At 49.8% G+C, this 20595-nt stretch overlaps 1 protein-coding gene and 1 pseudogene across 1 annotated transcript; both read left to right on the forward strand.

Annotated features, from left to right (window-relative positions):
• The first annotated feature begins 5068 nt into the window (after positions 1 to 5068).
• On the forward strand, positions 5069 to 8819 carry LOC136496190 (U-box domain-containing protein 16-like; annotated as a pseudogene).
• A 1854-nt stretch (positions 8820 to 10673) lies between these two features.
• LOC136495352 (uncharacterized) lies at positions 10674 to 11551 on the forward strand. The gene has a single exon (XM_066491301.1). The coding sequence runs from the start codon at positions 10742 to 10744 to the stop codon at positions 11507 to 11509; it is 768 nt and encodes a 255-aa protein (XP_066347398.1). The 5' UTR covers positions 10674 to 10741; the 3' UTR covers positions 11510 to 11551.
• Positions 11552 to 20595: the final 9044 nt, after the last annotated feature.

The raw sequence follows: 20595 nt of genomic DNA on the forward strand, positions 1-20595 counted from the left end.
CACACCAGACTAGACGTAGGGCGCCGTGATTTTCCGGCGTGCCGAACCAGTATAAATCGTTGTCTCCCTACGTTTACCATCGAGTTCCTGCAAGCGCTGATACCCCTCCAAACAAATCACCGTCCCGGGTACCCCGTGATGGGTTGCCGGTGGTAAAACATCGACAGGCACTTTTGCAAAAATGCCCTCGCATTATCAAACAATAGCGCGAACACTACACGTACTATTTCTATAGACATCGACTTTGTAACAGAACCCTTAGATCTTTCTCCTCTTTACAATGGCAAGGCCCTCGACCATCCCTGCGCGCGTCGGCATGGGGAGCGGTGGCACTGGTGCTTACGCCGGCCACACGGGACCCATGCTGACCTATTTACGAGGCCGACACTCATCTAGGGTTTGATGTGAGACAATGGGCGGTGGTTGCACAAGCTAGGACATCATAGAAGGACCTCTCCATGATGGTGGGCACCCTGCCTTAATGGTGACGGCATTCTAGTGAGCCACAACAACAATGAGGCTGTAGGGTAGCGGGTGAGCAATGACAACTCACCAGTGACCTTACCGAGAAGCTGGCTCGACCAGAGATGACTCGAGCGAGGCTAGCCATGTGCGCGCTGCGAGGTGAATGGTGGACCGCAAAGGCACGACCGCGTCAGCGGCGAGGAGGCGACACTAGAGCTGTGACTAGCATGCGCACAATGAAAAGGGAGCCAAGGCGAGCTAGTGGTGTAGAGGAATTTATGCGAGGGTGAAGTGGCGGAGGCTGGCCACGACACGGGCGGTGACGGTTCATAATGACACGGTGGCGGGCAAAGCTCCAAAAATTGGAGCTTGGCCTGGCCGTAATCAAGGCAGGGTGGGGTCAGCTAGAGAGGGGCGTGAAGGCAGAGATGCAAGCACGGGGAATTGATGAGAGGTGCTCGTTCTCTGGCTCATCGTAGCATGACTCGGCGGTGGTGGAAAATAGAGGGAGAAAGAGGGAAAAAGAGAGACAGCGCGACAGGTGGGCTCGGCTCGTCCATGTCTTGGCGGCCAACCATGTGTGCGCGTAGGCCGACCAGATCTAAGGCGGCGTCTACGCACCCGCTACACAACAATGCGGCCAACCATGTGCACGCGGAGGCAGGTAGGGGCACGACATGCACGACCGCAGCATCATTAAGGCGAGGCGACGGCGTAGGGCAGCCGAGACAGCCCACGTGCGTCCTAGGACAAGGTGAACGACAGCGTAGCACATCATCACAGTGGCATTGGTAGCGGTAGCGTCGTGACGCAAGAAGGGTCGGCAGTGCGGACATGACGACAACGTAGCGCGGCCGCGGTAGCACCTAAGACGGTAGCGCGAGGTAGAGCAGTAGGGCGTGGGTCCAATGGCTCCCTGCGGCCGGCCTCAGCCAAGCCCGGGTGGCCCGACCGACCCAGCGTGGCAGTGCAGAGTGACCGCACGAGGCACGACCATGTGCATGACATGAGGAGGCCGCGCGGTGACCGCGCACCCGGTGCCAACCAACCCGAGACAGTGATGTGCACGAATTTTAAAACGCTCAACATGACCAAACGGTTGCTTTAGGACCTAAACTATCCTCACCATGCTCAAGATGGCACATGAGACTACCAAATTGAGTTATAACACTACACCACTCCTTAACCCAATCTCTCATAATAAATTGCTAAACATAGCAAGGTCTAGCTGTTGATAGACTTGAGAACTTCTAAGTTTTAGAGCTGAATTTTATTTCCATTTGTGATTTCTAAGCTAGTGAAAATATTAGCTAGTAATATCATTTTTTGACCACAAGTATTTCACTGTCATCTACAAAGTTTGTACCTCCAACTTTATTAAGGTGACACATATATGTTCTATAGTATTTTTGCTTAATAAAAATTGATTTTCAACCCTAAATGATATAACATGACTATTGAACCAACTTTCGTTTCTTATTTTTGTTGATCGTTTTGAGTTATGGAAATTGATCTACACACTTTATTACATGCATTAATATATAAACATGATGCTCATGACATATTTTAGTAAATGATTTATGGTGTAACAACGAGGGTGTTACAACTATCCCCACCTAAATTTTCATTCCACAGATACCGGGCAAGCCAGGAGGTGGAAGGGCGTGACGCCAATCTAGATACAATAAGTCCAGAAGTATAATGGGGGGAGATTAGAACAGCAGCAGCACCACCACCACCAACAAGTTAACAGAAACAACAGGAACACAAGGACTCAAGGATATGCCTAGGCTCAAGCCGAAGGAAACCAACCAATCATCGATTTGTGCCACCGCTGAACAGCATACTCATCGTTTGCGTTGTGGCCATTGTACCCTGCACCACTCCTCATAGCTACACTGCTCCGTTGCCACCCTCCATCTGAGGACCAACAATGGAATAGGGACTAAGAGTGGTGACGGACAAGCATGCCCAAGATCACCAAACACGACGACCTCCTTTGAAGTTGATGGTGACACCTACAACACTTTCGGATCCACGTACCACTATTCAACGCCGTCCACGGGGAGGAAACCATGGAGGAGAATGGTGGCAGCGGTGGAAACACCACCCGACATTTGATTTTCTGGCATCATCAAGGAGAGCGCCGACAGAGCAGAGACGCCAGAGGAGGACACTCATCGAAACATCGGCAACGGTCGACAGCCAGGGCTAGTCTCACCTAAGAGGGGAACAAGGAGCAAGGAGGCACACACCAATCGTCACACAACAAGTTGGCCTATGGAGGAGCATGACAACGCCTTTAGGAAGGTGTGCGGCGCAAAGGGCGCCGCCACTTTTAGCTCGGGGAATCAGGTGTGGCTTTCGCCATTGTTTCTCCAATCCACACAGGTAGCCAGCTAGCCATCCGTGACCTGGAACGAGTTTGCAGCGAAGCCTCAATGGAGGGTTATGACACCAATGCACCATTGTCGCTGGCCTAGAGCAACAGCCAGATAGGGTTTTCACCCAGACTCTATAGGTCAGTGGAAGGCCAAAGCATGCTAGCGACGATAGCTGGAGGAGGGCAACGATGTAGTAGACACCCACCGCACGGCCAGACCCGACAACCGAAGGACATCCTGGGTTGTGGCTGGCGGCACGTAGTGTGAAGACCTTGGGATGATGATGAGCCGCGCGTGCGCCATGCTAGTCGCCACCGTTCCCACCAACTGGAATGCGTCTGCCCGAACCTCGCACGGCCCGGCTGCTGCCGTTGCAGGCCACGTCAGAGATGCCATACCAGAGACGTGCGGGAGCACGTAGGCGTGGATGCTGCAGATGTAGAAGCACCCCGCGGCTGTCCCTTTCCCTCGGCAAGCAGCCCTCAACACCATGTGGGCCGCTGATGCCGTGCTCCCCGCCGTTTGGGCGGGGGCTTCCAGGGACGCTCGGGCCCTTGGCCACGGCCAGCAAGAGCCTTGCTCCTGCCACCACTTGCTGCCAAGATGTGGTGCTGGCAGCCTCCGTGCGGCTCGCGCTGCCAGGCGCCAGGCGCGGCGCGCAGCCAGAGCCTGCAGAACTGCACGCGCCTTGAGGTTGGGCCTGACCCTCGCGGTGCGCAGCTGGGAGACAGGGCCTTGGGCTCATCGCTGAGCTGCATCAAGCGCCGCACCGCGCCGGCCATGTCGCCTCCCAGCGCCGCACTCCTCCTAGCGCAGATCTAGGCAGCGCTGGATGCCAGGCCACTGCTGCTGTAGGCCAGCACGGGGGGAAGCTGCCTGGGCAACATCTTCCCGCCACCGGCCGCATCAGTCTCTTGAAATGCGTCCGTCGACCATCGCGCACATCCGCCCGCCATGCGTTGGATCTGGGGCGAGGTCGCCGGATCCGGGCTGAGAGGCCTAGGATCCGGTGTTTGAAGCTCGCTGCTGGCCATCCTTGCTGCCAGAAAAACTGAGGTCGAAGGAGGAGGAGAAGGAAGGAGAGGAAGGGAAAGGTGGGGATCTGCTGCGTGAGGGCCTTTTTGGGCGCCCGCAGCGGGCTGCCGCCACCGCTAGCCGGAGAGCAACGGCGGCGGGCCGGGGCCCGGCGAGGCGGGGACTCTAGCGGCGGCGGTTCGGTCGCCCCTGAGTCGCCTGTAGACAACGCGGGGGGGGGGGGGATTCCGGTATGAAGATTCTCAATGGTTAGAATTACATTCACTAACTTTAATGTGCAAATTTCCTGTGGCATGGTCATATAACATTTTTTACATGTGCAATAGTTAATCTCGTAGCTACAACAGTCGAGGGGTCAAAGCCTAAGCTTCTTTGGTGGTATAGAGTCCAGACTGATATTGTTGTATTTTTATTGTTAGCGTATTAATATATTGTCCTCTCTGCAACCACGAAAAAAAGAAAGTGCCGCTACCACAAGAGAACTGATGTGGGGATGCTAGTAAATATCGAATGGTGTTTTATTTATGGGTCAATTAGTTATTTATAGTGCCGCTACCACAAGAGAACTGATGTGGGGATGCTAGTAAATATCAAATGGTGTTTTATTTATGGGTCAATTAATTATTTACATGGAATTTTAATTCATTTAGTACATGGTATTTTGTTTTAGTTCGTTTTTGTAAGTTATGGGTAGACCCAATAACTTAAAACAAGTGAAAATGGCATCCATAAATTTGAAGCTTCAGTCATGAGATTGATGTCGCTTAGAGTAAATGGTAGTATTAAATTAACATATTTTCCAGTACGAAGAGGAGTTGATTGGTTTAGTTTTCATTCCTTTGATCTTGTCCTATCCAAGAATCTTTGTCAAATGTATGTAACTTTGCTTGCCACGGTAGCCATAGACGAAGAGCAAGGTGGTACTCTCTAGGCTGTATTTGTTTCGAGAAATGAGGTCATCCATCTTCTTCTCATTCTTCATTTTTTTATTTGGTTTGTGGAATGGAATGAGTTATCCATCATCACCTCATTCATCACAAACTAATAATTAGTACATGTATAAGGAATGAGTTAATTTCATTAAAATTTATAAGATGAACTCATGATGTATCCCTTCACCAAAACATGAGGTCACTCCAAACCACCAGTGCAATGAACCTTGTCGCCACAACTATTGACGTGGGATGGCGGAAAGACTGTTGGTATTTAGCATTGGCGCGCCGACGAAGTGAGCGGGTTGGTACTGAGCTGGCGATACTGTGTATTTACTAAAGATGAGATGAATGGCCGCTAATATAGCAACGGGGTGTTGCCAGAGAGGGAAGACAAAGTTGTGCAAGGAACAAAGACATTCATGGTCATAAGAAAAGAGAGCAATCGTGGAAGGGATGGACATAAAACCTGATACTTGAAACTTGAACAGGAGTTATTCGGACTTGACCTCAAAATATCCAAACCCAAATTACCCTATCGCTAGCGTCTCTGAGAGTATCCAATATTTTCTTCCTAAAAATATAAAATTTTACAACTTCTAAAAAAATATTGGAAGAAATAAAAAATGCCATCTCTATAAGTTTCTAATAATTCACTCCTATAATATAGAAGACAATTTTACATCAGGAATCATATACTATTTCTAAATTATCATAACCACTTTTATATATTATTTTTCTCTTGTACATTTTCATCAGGAACCATTTCATACTCTTTATTATTTTCACGCCCTTCCACCTTAGATTGCCCGACAAACACACGCGGAAGAGAGAAGATACGCGCGACTCGGAAGCGACGTAACTTTACGCGGAACAGGGTGACTTTTGTCAAGTTCTAATTTATTAGGAGGATGGATCAGGAGTTGTATGAGAGAGGTTTTTTCTCATCTCGCTAAAAACCAAAGATTAGGAAGAAATTTAGAAAACTCTTAGAGATGTTCTTATGGATGGTAAGTATGATAACCGATTCTAGTCTGGGTATTAGGCCCCGATACCTTATTTACTCGTTTTACCCAAACTAGTATATGCCCGTGCGTTGCTACGGCTAAACATTTGCAACACAATATAAGAGTAAGAAAAAAAATGGTATGTTACGAGTCTTAAAATTTTCAAGGCAACAAGAGTATAAAAAAATAGTGGGTCAAAATTAGCGGACAAATATCCACGGGCTTACACTCCCGTTGCAAGTATATAATCATTGGGAACATTGATAATTTATGCACATAGCGCTCAAATGGCATATCTTTACACCAATCAAGAATTGAAGTAGGATCAAGCATAGTACAAATTTATTTCATCCTTGCATACAAAAAATTGAAACAGAGATAATCACCCATATTCTTATATGAGCATCAATATCGAGCATAACCAAACACAATTGAAGTAAAAATCATTGTCAACCTAAAAACATTCCAGGCTTTCCACATGTATTTGGCCTCAAGCATTGATCACCCAATGTGATTCCTAATAGGCTAATCGGACCTTTTTTTTGTTGCTTTTGTTAATCGCATCGGAGGACACTGGTCTGCATACACTCGTTATGTGAAGGATGGCCTGCAATGCAAACAATTAGAGCAGTAAATTTTAGGAATATCTTTGTTATGCTTGCCAGATGTATCTACCATAGTTCAGATATCAGTATTAGAACATTACTTTTGTCATCAATTACATTTTTGTAAAGATAGTCTGCTAAGACAAACATGCAAACCTTCGTTAGATTTGAAATTATCAGAGATATTGAAAACACATAAATTATCAGAATTTTTGAAAGCTAGTATGCTAAAACCATCCCATTAATTAGATTGATTGGGATGTTATAATCTTTGGGGGCAAAATTGACCATTGGAGAGAAAAATGACCACTATTCTTATTTTTTTCAATCTCTGTATTATTATCTTGAGATGCAGGATTTAGTACCAGCCCTACACCATTCTAACCTGCATCATGACAGCTCATACACAAAATTAACGCAGAGGCAACAAACTATCCAAAGAAGCAAGATAGAAACTGGAAAATTGCATCCTTGTTAATCCTTGCATCACTGCAAAGCTAGCTATATGGATTGTTTGGCTGCACAACCATTAGCATTTCGATCCCCTTGCTGCTGACAAGAGGATGCCTACCAACTCCTAGCCCTCGGAATTGCTGAAATCTGCTATTTAAAAGAATTCGATGTCATTGTATTGCAAAGACTGGATATCAGAAATCTTTGGTCAGTAATTTAATTCATTTGTACAACTTCTAGTAAGGTTTCCATGATCAAATTATTTGGTGTTGTTTGTATTCATGTCCATGTGGTACACTATATGCATGCAGTTTTTTCTTAATATAAAACACTGATGAGCATATATTATTATGAGTTTTACTTTGGTTGCTCTTACTATCGATTGTATTAAGCAGAAGTGGATGAGAAGGGGAGGGGGAGGGGGCGGGGCTAAGTTATTAGAAGATAACCTACTGAATGGGGGTCTATATTTTGCACAGGTTGAGGTGTAACTGTAACTGTCGCCCTGTTCACTTGCTCGTATACTATCGTGGATTATAAGCTGGAACAGTATTTTTCTCTCACACCAAGCCAGCCAGCAGTAAATAAGCTGGAACAGTCTTAGGACTTCCGGTGCCCCATCTCCCTCGAGCTGATGGGCGACCCCGTCGTGGCTTTTAGGGGTCAGACGTACGACCGCGACTCCATCACGCGGTGGTTCGGCGCCGGCAAATCCACGTGCCCCAAGACCGGGCAGGTGCTGCCGAATCTAGAGCTCGTGCCCAACAAGGCGCTCAAGAACTTGATATCGCGGTGGTGCCGGGAGAACGGCATCCCCATGGAGAGCAGCGGCGAGTCTGGGAAAGCCGAGCCGGCGCCAGTGGTGGTAGGCGCGAACAAGGCCGCGCTGAAGGCGGCGCGCATGACCGCGTCGTTCCTCGTGAAGAAACTGTCGGCCTCGTTCTCCCCCGAGGCGACCAAGCGCGTGGTGCAAGAGATCCGGGAGCTGGCCAAGTCCGGGTCCGACAACCGCGCGTTCATCGGGGAGGCCGGCGCCGCGGGGCTCCTCGTGCCGCTGCTCCTGTCCGAGGACTCGGCTCTCCAGCTCAACGCCATCACGGTGCTGCTCAACCTCTCCATCCTGGAGGCCAACAAGAAGCGCATCATGCACGCGGAGGGCGCCGTGGACGCGCTCTGCCACGTGATGCGCTCGGGCGCCACGTGGCGCGCCAAGGAGAACGCCGCGGCCACCGTGCTCAGCCTGGCGGCCGTCCACGTGTACCGCCGGCGGCTCGGCCGCAACCCGCGCATCGTCGACAGCGTCATGCGGCTCGCGCGCACGGGGCCCTCCAGCACCAAGAAGGACGCGCTGGCGGCGCTCCTGTGCCTGTCCGCCGAGCGGGAGAACGTCCCGAGGATCGTCGAGGCCGGCGCCGCGGAGGCGGCGCTGTCCGCGATGGGCAGCGAGGCGGAGGCCGCGGCCGCGGTGCTGGCGTCGCTGGCGAAGCGTGGCGGCGCGGAGGCGGTCGTCGCGCTGGACGGCAACGTGGTGCGGCTGGTGGCCGAGATGCGGCGCGGCACAGAGTGGTCGCGGGAGTGCGCGGCGGCCGCGCTGGTGCTCCTGTGCCGGCGCGCGGGCGCCGCCCGCGGCGTCGCAGGTGGGCTGGCGGTCCCGGCGTGGAATGGGCCATCTGGGAGCTGCTGGGCACCGGCACGAACCGCGCGCGCCGCAAGGCCCCGCGTCGCTGGCGGTGGCGGCGAGAAGTGGGCACGGGTCGGCGCAGCCTGCCGAAAACCAGCGCAGCGCGCGCGAACGAGCAGCCACTCCCGCCTAGCTTTCACGGAGGAAAACTAAAGTATCTTGTGGGAGAAAGCTGGCAGCCGTCGGATGGTGTTTCAACGTCGGATATAGGGCCGCACGTAGGCTGTGACTTGCTGAAGGAACGTTACCCAATCTGAGTCCCGGTGAGGCAGGGCCTGGCCGCCTGGGGCAGCGGTCTAGGAGTCGCGGGCTCACGGCGTGGGATGGTGGGGCCTACATGTCGGCGTAAGGAATCAAAGGGTGAAGCCGGTTCACCACGGATGGTGAACGGGTCCAGTTTACTCTTTTTAGGAGTAGAGAAATATTATAAGCCAATATATGTGCAACTAATCGATATTTGTGATTTACTGATTATGCTATTTTTCTAATGTCAGATGTGATGCAATTGGGACCTGCTGATTTAAGATTGTAAATTTCATGTTTTTGTTCTAAAACACTGCTGAGAGTTGTTTATATTACTTAAACTTGCAGCTATATTTATGTCTCTTGTGTTTTTTATGGTTTTACTAATTTTAGATAGTTTAGGAGTACCTGAACTTGAACCGAAATAGTAGATACTACTTTCTCAAAACAAATTTTAGGTATCAGTTTAAAACCAAATTTCTTAAAACCTGAATTACCCAATCCAACTTTTTTTCCTATTCCAAATGTCGACCTCTAGAACCACCGCTTTATTTGTTTTATTGGTATGTTGTATCGTCAAATCTGGATTTTTTTTCCTGTTTGTGTGGCTCTTCCCCATAGTTGTTTCAAAAGAGAGAGGAGAGAATGACGATGGAACAACAAACAAACGAGAACATAAATAGCAAAAGGAAAGGTGCACAATACGACGACTTCCTCGAAGTCATACTGCTTGTTTAGGAGCACTTCAATCACGAAAGCGTATAGGCCTGTTTGGTCCACCCAACTAACTATTAGTTGTATTAGCTAGAGAGTACTAGCTAATAGCTAATTGTTAACTTGATGATAGATAAGACATTAGCTGACTTATTAGCCAGATTCAAGCAGGAGCGGCAAATTTGTCGAGCTTGGCAGCACCGAACGCAAGGTAGCGCAAAGCTCATAGACCACAACTATCCGTTGATTTAGAAATCATGTAATCAGCATTCAGTTTAACGCCGGGCCGGCCAAGGCCAGACGTAACATAAACCTCTTTTTTTCTTAATGCAAATGATACACAATGCTCTTGTATATTTGAGAGAGTAAAAAAAAAAGACATTAACTGACTTATTAGCTAGGATTAAAAGCAGCTTAGCTCCAAAGGCCTATGGTACTCCAATCGGTTTGTCCTGATCAAAGTGGTGCCATTGATCGTGTACCCCGTAAACTGTAACGCAGGAAAAAAGGCGAATACATGAGCTGACCAATGTTATGACTTTGCCAACTGGCAATCATGCCGTAGGAACGTGTCGTCTACGACCACAATGGAGCGGTCAACGTCCCCACTTCTCCACGTACACAAACGGACATACCTCGACGATGATGACTACTCGTGCGGTCAGAGCAGGATTTGCGACAGTGATCAGATCATCGCCTTCCCGCCAAAAACACGTCCCCGTCTGAGCCGGCTCCTTTCTCGACGCCCAATGAATCAATGATCAGGAAGCCATTATAAACAGAACGACGCTGAGGGCCTTTATCTACAGGCCTCAGGCCTACACAGCTCACGTCGCTTCTCACTCACCAGCTCGCGATGACAGGTTTACCCCACACGGGCCGGGCCCCGGTTGCCACTGTGAGGGCTCGGACGCTGACGAGTGGAGTGGCTGCTGGTTTCTTCAGACAAAGCACGCGCTAATCGTACCCGGCTCTAGCTTTTGGAAGTAACTCGCCTCGGGAAGCGCGACGAGGAAGTGGATTAGACAATCAAGAGGGGGGGCATCAGCTCCTAAGCAGGTGTAGGCAGCCTTATGCGACCTCAAACAGTCCTCCTCGCCATCGCCTCGCCACTTGTTGGTGGTTGCACTTGCACCTGCTGCAGCTGCAGCTGCACACGCTCTCCCTCAGCTCTGCACCGCGACCGCCACGCCACGGGCTGTGAGGCCGGCGCCAGCCAGCCATGTTCACGGACGGCATGTCGAGGCTGGCGGTGGCGGTGAGCGTCACGGTGGCGCTGAGCCTGGCCATCTTCCTCACCATCCTGGTGCTCCTCCTCGCGGACCTCATCTGCGCGCACCTCCGGCGCCGGCGGCTCCGCGCCGAGGCGTCCCGGTCGAAGCTCGGCCTGGCGCTGGCGACGACGTCCCCGGAGCACAGCGCCGACGACGCCGCGTCGTCGGTGGCGACCACGGCCACGACGGCGGCGCGCGACGCGCTCGCCGGCACGCCGCCCTTCTACTACGCGCACGGTGTCCTGCACGCGGCCAGCAGCACCAAGGACCTCCTCCTCGCCATCCCCAGGCTGGAGGGCGCCGTGTGGCGGTGGTCGCCCGCGCGCCGCTCGTCGCCGTCGTCGGGCTCGTCGGGGTCGGGCTCCTCGGCGCGCGGCGACGGGTTCATGTGCATCTCCAACCCGGTGTACGACCGGGGCCAGGTGGCCGCGGGCGGGGACACGCCGCCGTTCGAGACTCCCGGCGCGTCGCCATCGCCGTCGTCGTTCGGGATCACGGAGGAGGCGGACGCGTACGACGAGGAGGACGGCGGCGGGTTCTCGCCGCCGCTGTCGGCAATGAGGAAACTTCCGCCGTTGGGCGTCCTGGCCGCGTACCCCCCGCCGGCGCTGAGCTTCTCCAATGCCAGGCCGTCGCTGGTGACGACGGTGACCGACACGAACCGGGCGTCCTCGACGTCGTCCGCCTACTTCTTCTCTTCATGGTCGTCGAAGTAAGAGATCACTGGTAACCTGCGCCGAATGTAGTGAGATGGACGTGTTTTGCAGCTCGATTTCATTCAATATTTTGGCCATTTTCCTTGTTCAGTCATATCGTTATCATCGGCTCGGCCCGCTAGTTCTTGCACATTCCATCTCCACTAGCTTATGATGCCGTTTTGGCGTGCGAAAACCGAAGCCTTTAATCAGTGTTTTATCCATATATAACTCGCTAACTTTGTTTCCACTATAGGAGTAAGTTCTAATGTTCACGAATATCTGAACAGAGGATTGATCTCATTGCGAAGAAAGGAAACAGTTTTCAGTTCGTGAGTTGTGTTGGGGCCTGTTTAGTTCCCCTCCAAAACATCAAATTTTTCAAGATTTTTCGTCATATCGAATCTTTAGACACATGTATTAAATATAAATAAAAAATAAAACTAATTACACAGTTTAAACAAAATTCACGAGATAAATCTTTTAAGCCTAATTATACTATAATTGGACACTAATAGTTAAATAACAACGAAAATGCCGTGTGGTTTTACCAAAATTTTCGACATCCAAACGCTGCCTTGGTCGTTTCAGCAACCTGGACACCGGTACAGAAGGGCCCCGTCGTGCTGTGTTCAGGCAGAGAGGCTGACATCGGCTCAGTGGGTCCTGACATCAGACCCAAGAACACTATTCCATTAACCGAGCTGTAACTTTGTTGCACAAAAGGTCTCAAACTGGTGTTGACCACGCCTCAGCACACGCAGTATACTCGATTACTCTGGCGTCCAGCGACACATGCAGAACAGAAGGGGCTGGTCTCTTCTGTTGACGACGCCTCAACACACGCAGTGTACTCGATTACTCAGGCGGCCAGTGGCGAATGCAGAAAAGGATTAAAGGGGCTGATTTCTTCTTCTTTCTTTCCCTCTTTATTTTTTTTCTTTTCTCCACCTCTTCTTCTCCGTCCTCTCCATATTTTCATTGATGCACCAGCTGTAGAGGGCTGAAGGCCCCCCTTTAGATCCGTCCCTGCTGGCGCCGCCCATGGCCCCATTGCAGTCTTGCAGAATGAAGATCATGTAAATCTGAAAAATCTCTCATGGATGATGGGCAAAGACACAAAGTGTTCACAGAACAGAAGCACACCGCCAACTCTTGGTGCCATCGGAACATGCAAAAGCTGTAGCTCGGCACGCCCCCTGCATGTGTTCGGTAACTTGCCGTTTGGTGATGCACATCTCGGGGGACAAAAAAAAAAAGGGCGAGACTTGCGTACGTATCTAGGCCATGGCCGCACACCGTTGCAGTCGAGAAAAGCCTGGCCGAAACGTGCATGCATGCTTGGCCCGCCTTTGGGCAGTTCGGCTTCGCACTTCGCAGCAGCAAAGCCTGAGGGCGTCACGAGAACCAACCAAGACGAAAAGGTAACCAGCGGTCCGGCCTCCGGCGCCCCAGGCCCCCAGCCGCAGACGCCCAGTGGCCAGTGGTTTGTCTTTGCTTTCCCGGGCTTTTCGGCAGCGCCGCTCCAGTTCGTGCACCCTGCTGCAGCGTGCAAGCATGCTTCGGGTTTTGGTTGCTTGGCATCTCCCCAGTGAACGGGCCGTGCTCTGTTGCTTGCTTACATTGTCAGCGTCAATCACTGGCTCGCCCTCCAAAAGTTTATACCAATGGAATAGTAGTGGGTGAGGACAAAGATCCCGTGGTCCTCGCTATCTGATCAGGCGAAGACTGGATTAAGATTTTCCTTAATATGTTTTGAATGATCCCGAGCCTAAGGTTAAGGATGTGTTTGATTGTATTTCACGTATTCCCACATCTGTCTATTAAATCTTGCTTAAAGTTTGTAATTTGGCACCACCCAAGCAAACCTTGAGGACCTTCTCCTGTGGTATCCTCTTACTGCATGACCTTCTCGTGTGGTATCCTCTTACCGCACGGGTCTTCGTTTTCGAGGCCTTCGTCTTCGGTACCTTTGTCTGAGGCCTTGTCGGCGCGGAGGTCTTCGTCTATGAGGCCTTGTCGGCGCTGGCTTGATGCCCTCATCTCTCGATAACTCATCTAGGGTTTAGGGGTTTAGGGTTTAGACATTCTCGGTTATTTTCCTGTATTACGTGGATATTTTTCCTTTTCATTATTTTCTTCATGTTTTGCTCAACCTTTTATTAATTTATTTTCTATTTAAGTTATTTATTTTTATTTCTATATATTCACGGCATTTGTTTTTCATTTTTATTTCCATTTTTCTTCTTCTTTATTTTACACTAATTCATCATTTTATATTTTTCATTGTCGTGCTTTTTCTTTTCTATTCCCTGTTTTACATAACATACTTGTAATATTCACTTAGTATACACGTGATGTTCTATGACGTATTTTGGAATGTTCGTGTAGTACACAGTTGTTCTGTAACATGTTTTGTTTTTTTCTTTTACTTATCTTTTGACTATTATTTTTTATTCCGTTTTTTTCTTTTATATTTGTGTTTTGTTTTCTCTTTTAAGTAGATTTTTATATTCTATGTGAGATTTTTCGTAGTATATTTTGGTCTAGAACATTATTCATGTGAGGATGGAATGTTTTTCTTGACTTAAAATTGTCTGATACAATTTAATAATATCAATTTTTATAACTTAGACAAAATATTTACCTTACAAGTCTTGTGTTCAATACACCCTACCCACTATTTTTGCTATAGTATTGTTTCTTTTTATGCCTCACTACTTCATATACAAGTTGCAGTATCTAAACTTAAGCACAAACTCACAACTCACAGCACACGCACGCGCACACACACACGCATATTGTGCACAAGCTAGACCCTCTACTTAGGGTCTCTTTGGCACGGCTTATGCCGGCTTTGGCTTCATCTATTTTGCGTAAATCAATGCACTGTAGCGTGAAGCCGTTTTGTAAGCCAGGGTTAAAATGAACTAGAAGTCAGAAAAAGTCAGTTTTTCTGGCTTCACCGGCTTTGGCTTCACCGGTGAAGCCGTTTTGGATGAGCCATGCCAAAGGGGCTTTATTTACTAATTCTCTATTTTTTCCATCCGGAACGCACGCGTCCTAGGCGAGCGGTGTGGCAGAACCGCCTAATTTAATACCTCATAGGAGTGTTTGTCTTCTATTAGACACTAAGCACTCGAGGGAGAACACTAAATTACTCGGTTCCGTCGGGCACACCCCAGGGGAGAACCCGAAAATCCACATTTTTGCCATCAGGATCACAAATGAGAGAATAAAGCTTACATTATTCGTAATCATTTCTTACATCACTTTTAATACAACATCAGAGTATAATATTTATTAATATAACAGCGGAATGAAATCATGTTATCAGAGTTATAAATAATTTAATTGAACAGCAGAATAGAAACATGTGAACTGAGTTACAGCGAAAATAAACATCTATTAATGACATGATGAAATATTGATATATAAACTACGACAATAGATCATGAAACTTTCGTTTATAAAAGTATTTAGTGAGAGTTATAAATGACAACTACGATCACAACGTAAAGGAAATCCTCTCTGAGCCCACCAGGAGAAATCCACACACAAAGGTCAGCTCAAGCCTCCACCTATTACCTGCAACAGGGGGAATAAAACTCTGAGTACTCAATTGTACTCATCAAGACTTACCGGACAGGAGAAAAGAAAAGACTCCAAGGATATGCAGGGCTATCTGGCTTGTGGGTTTATTGCATTTACAGAAAGCATTACTAAGCGTGCGTCCTTATGTTCGATTTTTATTAATAGCCGTATTGGTTCATTAACTAACCATTCTATGTAAGCACCTGTGCTACTTTCAAGCAGGTGGTAAGCAATCAGATTTTTTTTGTCCATCTTCCATCTTTTATCTTTTAGTTCTTACTACGATGTTAAATCGTAGACAAGCCGTACCGGATAGCCTAGCGATTCGTGAATCAATGCCCCCAGCTGGGTACCCTAAAAACACACGCCCCATTTGTACCCTAGGCACAAGCAGGATCAACCCATCACTCTCCTGTCCCAGGTGTCTAGGTCCTCATCCAAACTGGACTCCAAGCCCCCGCCCCTGAGTCCCGAACTCAGTGCGGTACAAGGACCTCCTCCACCAAAATAAAACCCTAACAGTCAGTCCGGAAAGAGCCGGATCCGCGATAAGAGAGCAACAAGTCTTCCAAGCGCCCATACACAAATATGTGCTCGGGATAATAAGTCTGTGATCTGCCTAGAGTCGTATGCAACGAACGGTCCTTAACCGACCAGACAGGGAAAGCAGTGTAACCAAGCTATGCCCTACATCCACGGCGACACAACCTCTTACACCCACCAATACCCAAACCATATCCCTGCCCGGTCACCATTTTCCTTTCCACCATTTTTTTATATTCCAAGTGATAATCATATAGTAACATATTTTCTATATCTCGCGAGTGACAGGTAATCACTCGACTTCTACCGGAGTCCTATAGCATAGCATCCTACACGATCCTGTCATACTAGTAAGACTCATAGGATAAAGATATATATGCAAGTGGGTTTCATTCGACTCCTTAAAACTTAATGCACAAACATAATTTAAACTGCAGAAAAGTTAGGGTTATGCACCGAGGCTTGCCTAGGTAAAGTATAATCAGAAGTTAGTTTTCCATTATGGCGACATGATCTCCAAAAGCACCATTTCTCCAGCAACTCCCGATGACTCCATGATCCATCGTGGTCCCTATCATGATATGCAATGTAATGCAATGCAAAGATGTAATTAATTGACTGCAATCGTGACTCGTATAATTACGCTCTACGTCTCTCGAGCGAACAAGCTAGTTCTAACAATGACCACACTTAGGCTACATATTCATGTTATCGAACAAGGCGTTATTTCCCAACGATTATTTAGGTTATATAACCCAAGTTGCTTCTTTATTCGCAATAGGACATTATTATTTATCTAGCAACTAATTATTCTAGAGCTACAAAATTATGGTGAATAGATAATAATATTAGTATTTTCCTATCAAATTTTTAGAGTCAACACTATTACCAATTTATCTCGAAAATTCCTACAAGTTCATCTTTTAAGCATTTTAAAATACTTATATAGCTCCCAAAAATATTACCAAACTTTGTGAACAAAATATACTAATAGGTAGAGCATAATTTTAGGAGACTAACAAAACTGGTTTCATAAATTTTTGGATCACTACATAGATTTACATTGATTTTACAGTTTTGCCTTATAAGCGAATTTAGAAATTGCTTAAGAAAAATAAAGAGGCCAGCAATCACCCACTCGGCCCAACGGCCAGATCAGCCCAGGCGAGCACGAGACCGGCCCAGACGGGGCAGGACGCGCGCAGCCTAGGTGCGGGGACAGGGCGCGCGGCCGAGCAGAGCGGCACGGCCCAGCAATGCGGCGACACTAGCCGGCCCAGCGTGGCGCGCAGGCGGCCCAGACGCGGCTGCCACAGACCGGCCCAGCGCGGGCAAGCAGCCGGCGCACGCGTGGAAGTAGGCCGATAAACTGGCGTAGTCGAGCCAAAGGTGCAGGCCGTGGCCCAACAGCTAGCCCATGCGGCCAGGATCCAGGGAGGACGCGAATTTATGCAAAAAGGTCCTTGTAGTTTTACGAAATCGATCCACAGTCCTGACTACACTATTCATTTGAGTCATGTATTAGCAGTAAAGACCCTGTATTACGTTCCGGCTTGGATACTTACCCTTCGTCTTCTTCCAAAGCAGAGGAGGCCAGCCGTCGGTAGGGCGACAGCGAGCATGGCCAAGTGGGTACCGTGGTGGAGCGGCCGTACTAGAGCGACGTGGAGCTCTGATGGAGAGGCACGGGTGGAGGCAAGGTGCTGTTGCTCGGGCGTGCCACGGAGCAGCAGACCCGCGCGGAGCCAAGGCGGGCACGGTGGTCGTGCAGGCACGTACGGCGATGGCGATGCATCGCTGGTAGGGCGTCTTCGGGCGACAGGCGGGCACGATGGCTGTGACGCCGGGGGCGCAGCGGGGCTCGATGGTGGTGCGGACACCGGGCAGGGCATAGCAGGCGTGGCCATGGGACTCGGGGAGGCAGAGCTGCGCGCGAGTCATAGCCATGGTGTGCGGCGCCTTGCGTGCACTCGTGCGAGGGGCCAGCACCGAACGGCTAGGCCCCGGCGGGCGCTGCGGGGATGCGGTGGTGAGGTGATGCGGCCGGGTGAGCAACACGGGCGGTCGCGGCCTTGGCAGGGTGATGCGGAGCGGAGCTCCACGGCGGTGGATGCGCCGGCACACGGGCACTGGGAAACTGTGGGGGAGCAGGCCCAGACGACGTGGATGCGCCACAGCGGCGGTGCTGGCGTGCAGGGCTAAGGAGCGGACGCCAATCAACGATGGGGCATGATGGCAAAGCACAGGCGCGCGGGGCACTGGAGGCGAGGTGGTGCAGCGCTGGCAGGGTGCCTCCGGCGGTAGACGGCATCCGGGCTATGCCACGGCGGCACCAGCGTGGACCGGGGTGAAGGGACGCGCTCGCGCATCATGCTGTGCTTGGCGCAACCCTGTGCGGAGTCAGGGAGGGGCACGCTCGCGAGGGAGAAAGGAAGGGGTGCCGGTGAGCGGCTACGGGCATGGCCATGTTTGGTCGGGCGCACGGTTTGCTCAGCAAGCGATGGGTTGAGACGCGGAAAAGCAGTGCTGCGGACGTGAAAGGAGACGTCGGTGGTTGCAGTATAGAAAAGGAAGAGGCAAGGGGACAGAGCGAGCAGCGATGGGACAACAGAGCGATTAACGGATAGGAGCTGGGACCAGCAGCAGAAATGGACAAGGAAGGAGGACAGCAGCACGAGGGTCGGCCAACTCCACCAAAACAAGAACAGCGCGGCGAAAATGACACGAGTTGACTCAAAAATAGGACCACGTGCTTCTGACTCAGACACTCTTCTATATCTATATCGTCGTAACAACACTTTGCTTCGGAGCGCGTTCATCCGTCGTAACTTTTACAGTGGTTTACTAATTTACGCAAGCTTCACTTATCATTTCCCGTATATTTTAAATCAAAAATTTAAGAAACTCGTTTCGAAAGTTTTACTGAGGCCTAAATCGCGGCGCTAAAAAGGATCGTAACACCAGGGTGTTACAACCAACCCCCCTTAAAAAGAATCTCGTCCTGAGAATCGAAGCAAGAACCAGAAGGGGAAATGCGATTATATTTTATAGATCAGGGATTACACAAAAGATTACATGACTTTGAATACTAAACCACACGGGGATCTTGGGATACATGGTTAAGAGCAACTTGGTACAACCGAGACCTACGCCAGAAGTCGAGATAGACGAGGACAATGGAGAAACAATAAGAAGATGATTATCCAAAACATGGCATAGCACCATATGGTCCAGAAATAGGACTCCCAGAACTCAAACATCGGGACCCCTAAGACCAACTAACCAAAGGGAACTTGAACTTCTTCGAAGAACAAAATCCTTTCTCCTCCTCAGATTACACCATCACCTTAGACTGACGAGCCTAACTCCATGAGTGATGACTGGATCTTGTAGCTCTACTCTGAATACGAGGGAATAGGATGAAGAAGAGCAAGGTCCAAGGGGATTTTATAGAGGCAAACGGAGGTGGGGAGCAACACACCGGAGGTGGGTACGGCGGGGCTGGGGTACACAGACGGTGCATGCTGTGGAGATAAGGTCGGGGATATGGTGTGCTTTCTGTGCGAGTGGCGGAGGGGAAATAAAAGGGAGTAGAGGGGGTCCACTCGATGAGACAAGCGTGCGGGCAGTCGCGTCACCAAAGAAGAAAGAAAGGGAAGGGGAAATGGGGGGTCCGGTATGAGGGACGAGGCATGAGAGTCGAGAGCCAACCGGATGCTAGGAAAAAGGAGAAGCGCACAGTGCACAAAGACAGCGAGCACTACACGATGCTGTGGCCACACAAAAACAGGATGCTACAGATCCCGACACAGGCGGTGTTTGTAGGGCACGCAGCATAATGACCCAGCATGCATAGCGCGGTCAACTAAGCATAGGGCTTAGGACAAGACGTCCACTTAGACTTTCCAATTACTCCCGACTATCCACTGTTAACTGTGGGGGTATTAACCCCTATACCCTTATGGCTAGGCTTGGGCCGGCCCAGATCAGGGGGTCCGGTCCACTAGATGACGATGCGTGGCCCAGCCAACCTGTTCGGAATCCCACGCAATGAATCAAGATAGATTTGGAGATCAAGCAAGATCCTGGTCGGTTAGAATAGGAATCCTTATCCGGCCACCTATGGCAATTGTAACTGGCTAGGATTAGTTTCTAGATCTGTAACCCTGCCCCTCGGACTATATAAGGCGGGCAGGGGACCCCTCTAAAAACATCTCTCATTGACATACAACAATACAATCAGACGCAGGACGTAGGTATTACGCCTTTGCGGCGGCTGAACCTGGATAAAACCTTGTGTCTGTCTTGCATTACCATCTTGTTTGTTGCTTGCGCATCTGTCTACCAATAATCTACTACCTTGGGCATACCCCTAGGTAGACTACCGACCATATTTCGTCGATAGTGGCGCGTCTGGTAGGGGGTATGCGTACTACTCTCTAGGCAAACAAGATGGTCATTATCCCTGATTCCATGGCTACGCCGAACAGCCTCACGTTCACCATCGGCCAGATCACCTGGACCACCGGCTTCGACGACTTCATCGCCATGACCCCGGAGGAGGTGCGGGTTCAATCCGCGCCGACCACTGCTTCACCTGCATCGGCTTCGGCTCTGACCACTAAGGATCTGGCTCCAACCACGATGGATCTGGCTCTAACCACGGTGGATCTGGCTTCGACCATGGTGGATCTGGCTCCGACCATGCCCGTGTTGTCTTCAGCCATGCTGACAACCTGTCTTCCGCTTACAAAAGGAGGCAGATCGACAACACCGACTTGCTCGACTCCATCGATCGGGTCGGCACCAAACTCGCCGAAACCCTAGCTCTAGTAAGTTTGATTCAAAGTCAACCTAATGAGTAGGTAACTATGACCCACAACAGATCTACCCGACCAGCTCAGGCCAGTCGTCCTGCATGACTCGGTACGGATCTCGTGGTCACATCTACTCCTGAAGGGCGCTCCGTC

The sequence above is a fragment of the Miscanthus floridulus genome, chromosome 12 (genome assembly GCF_019320115.1).
Source record: "Miscanthus floridulus cultivar M001 chromosome 12, ASM1932011v1, whole genome shotgun sequence".
Lineage (NCBI taxonomy): Eukaryota > Viridiplantae > Streptophyta > Magnoliopsida > Poales > Poaceae > Miscanthus > Miscanthus floridulus.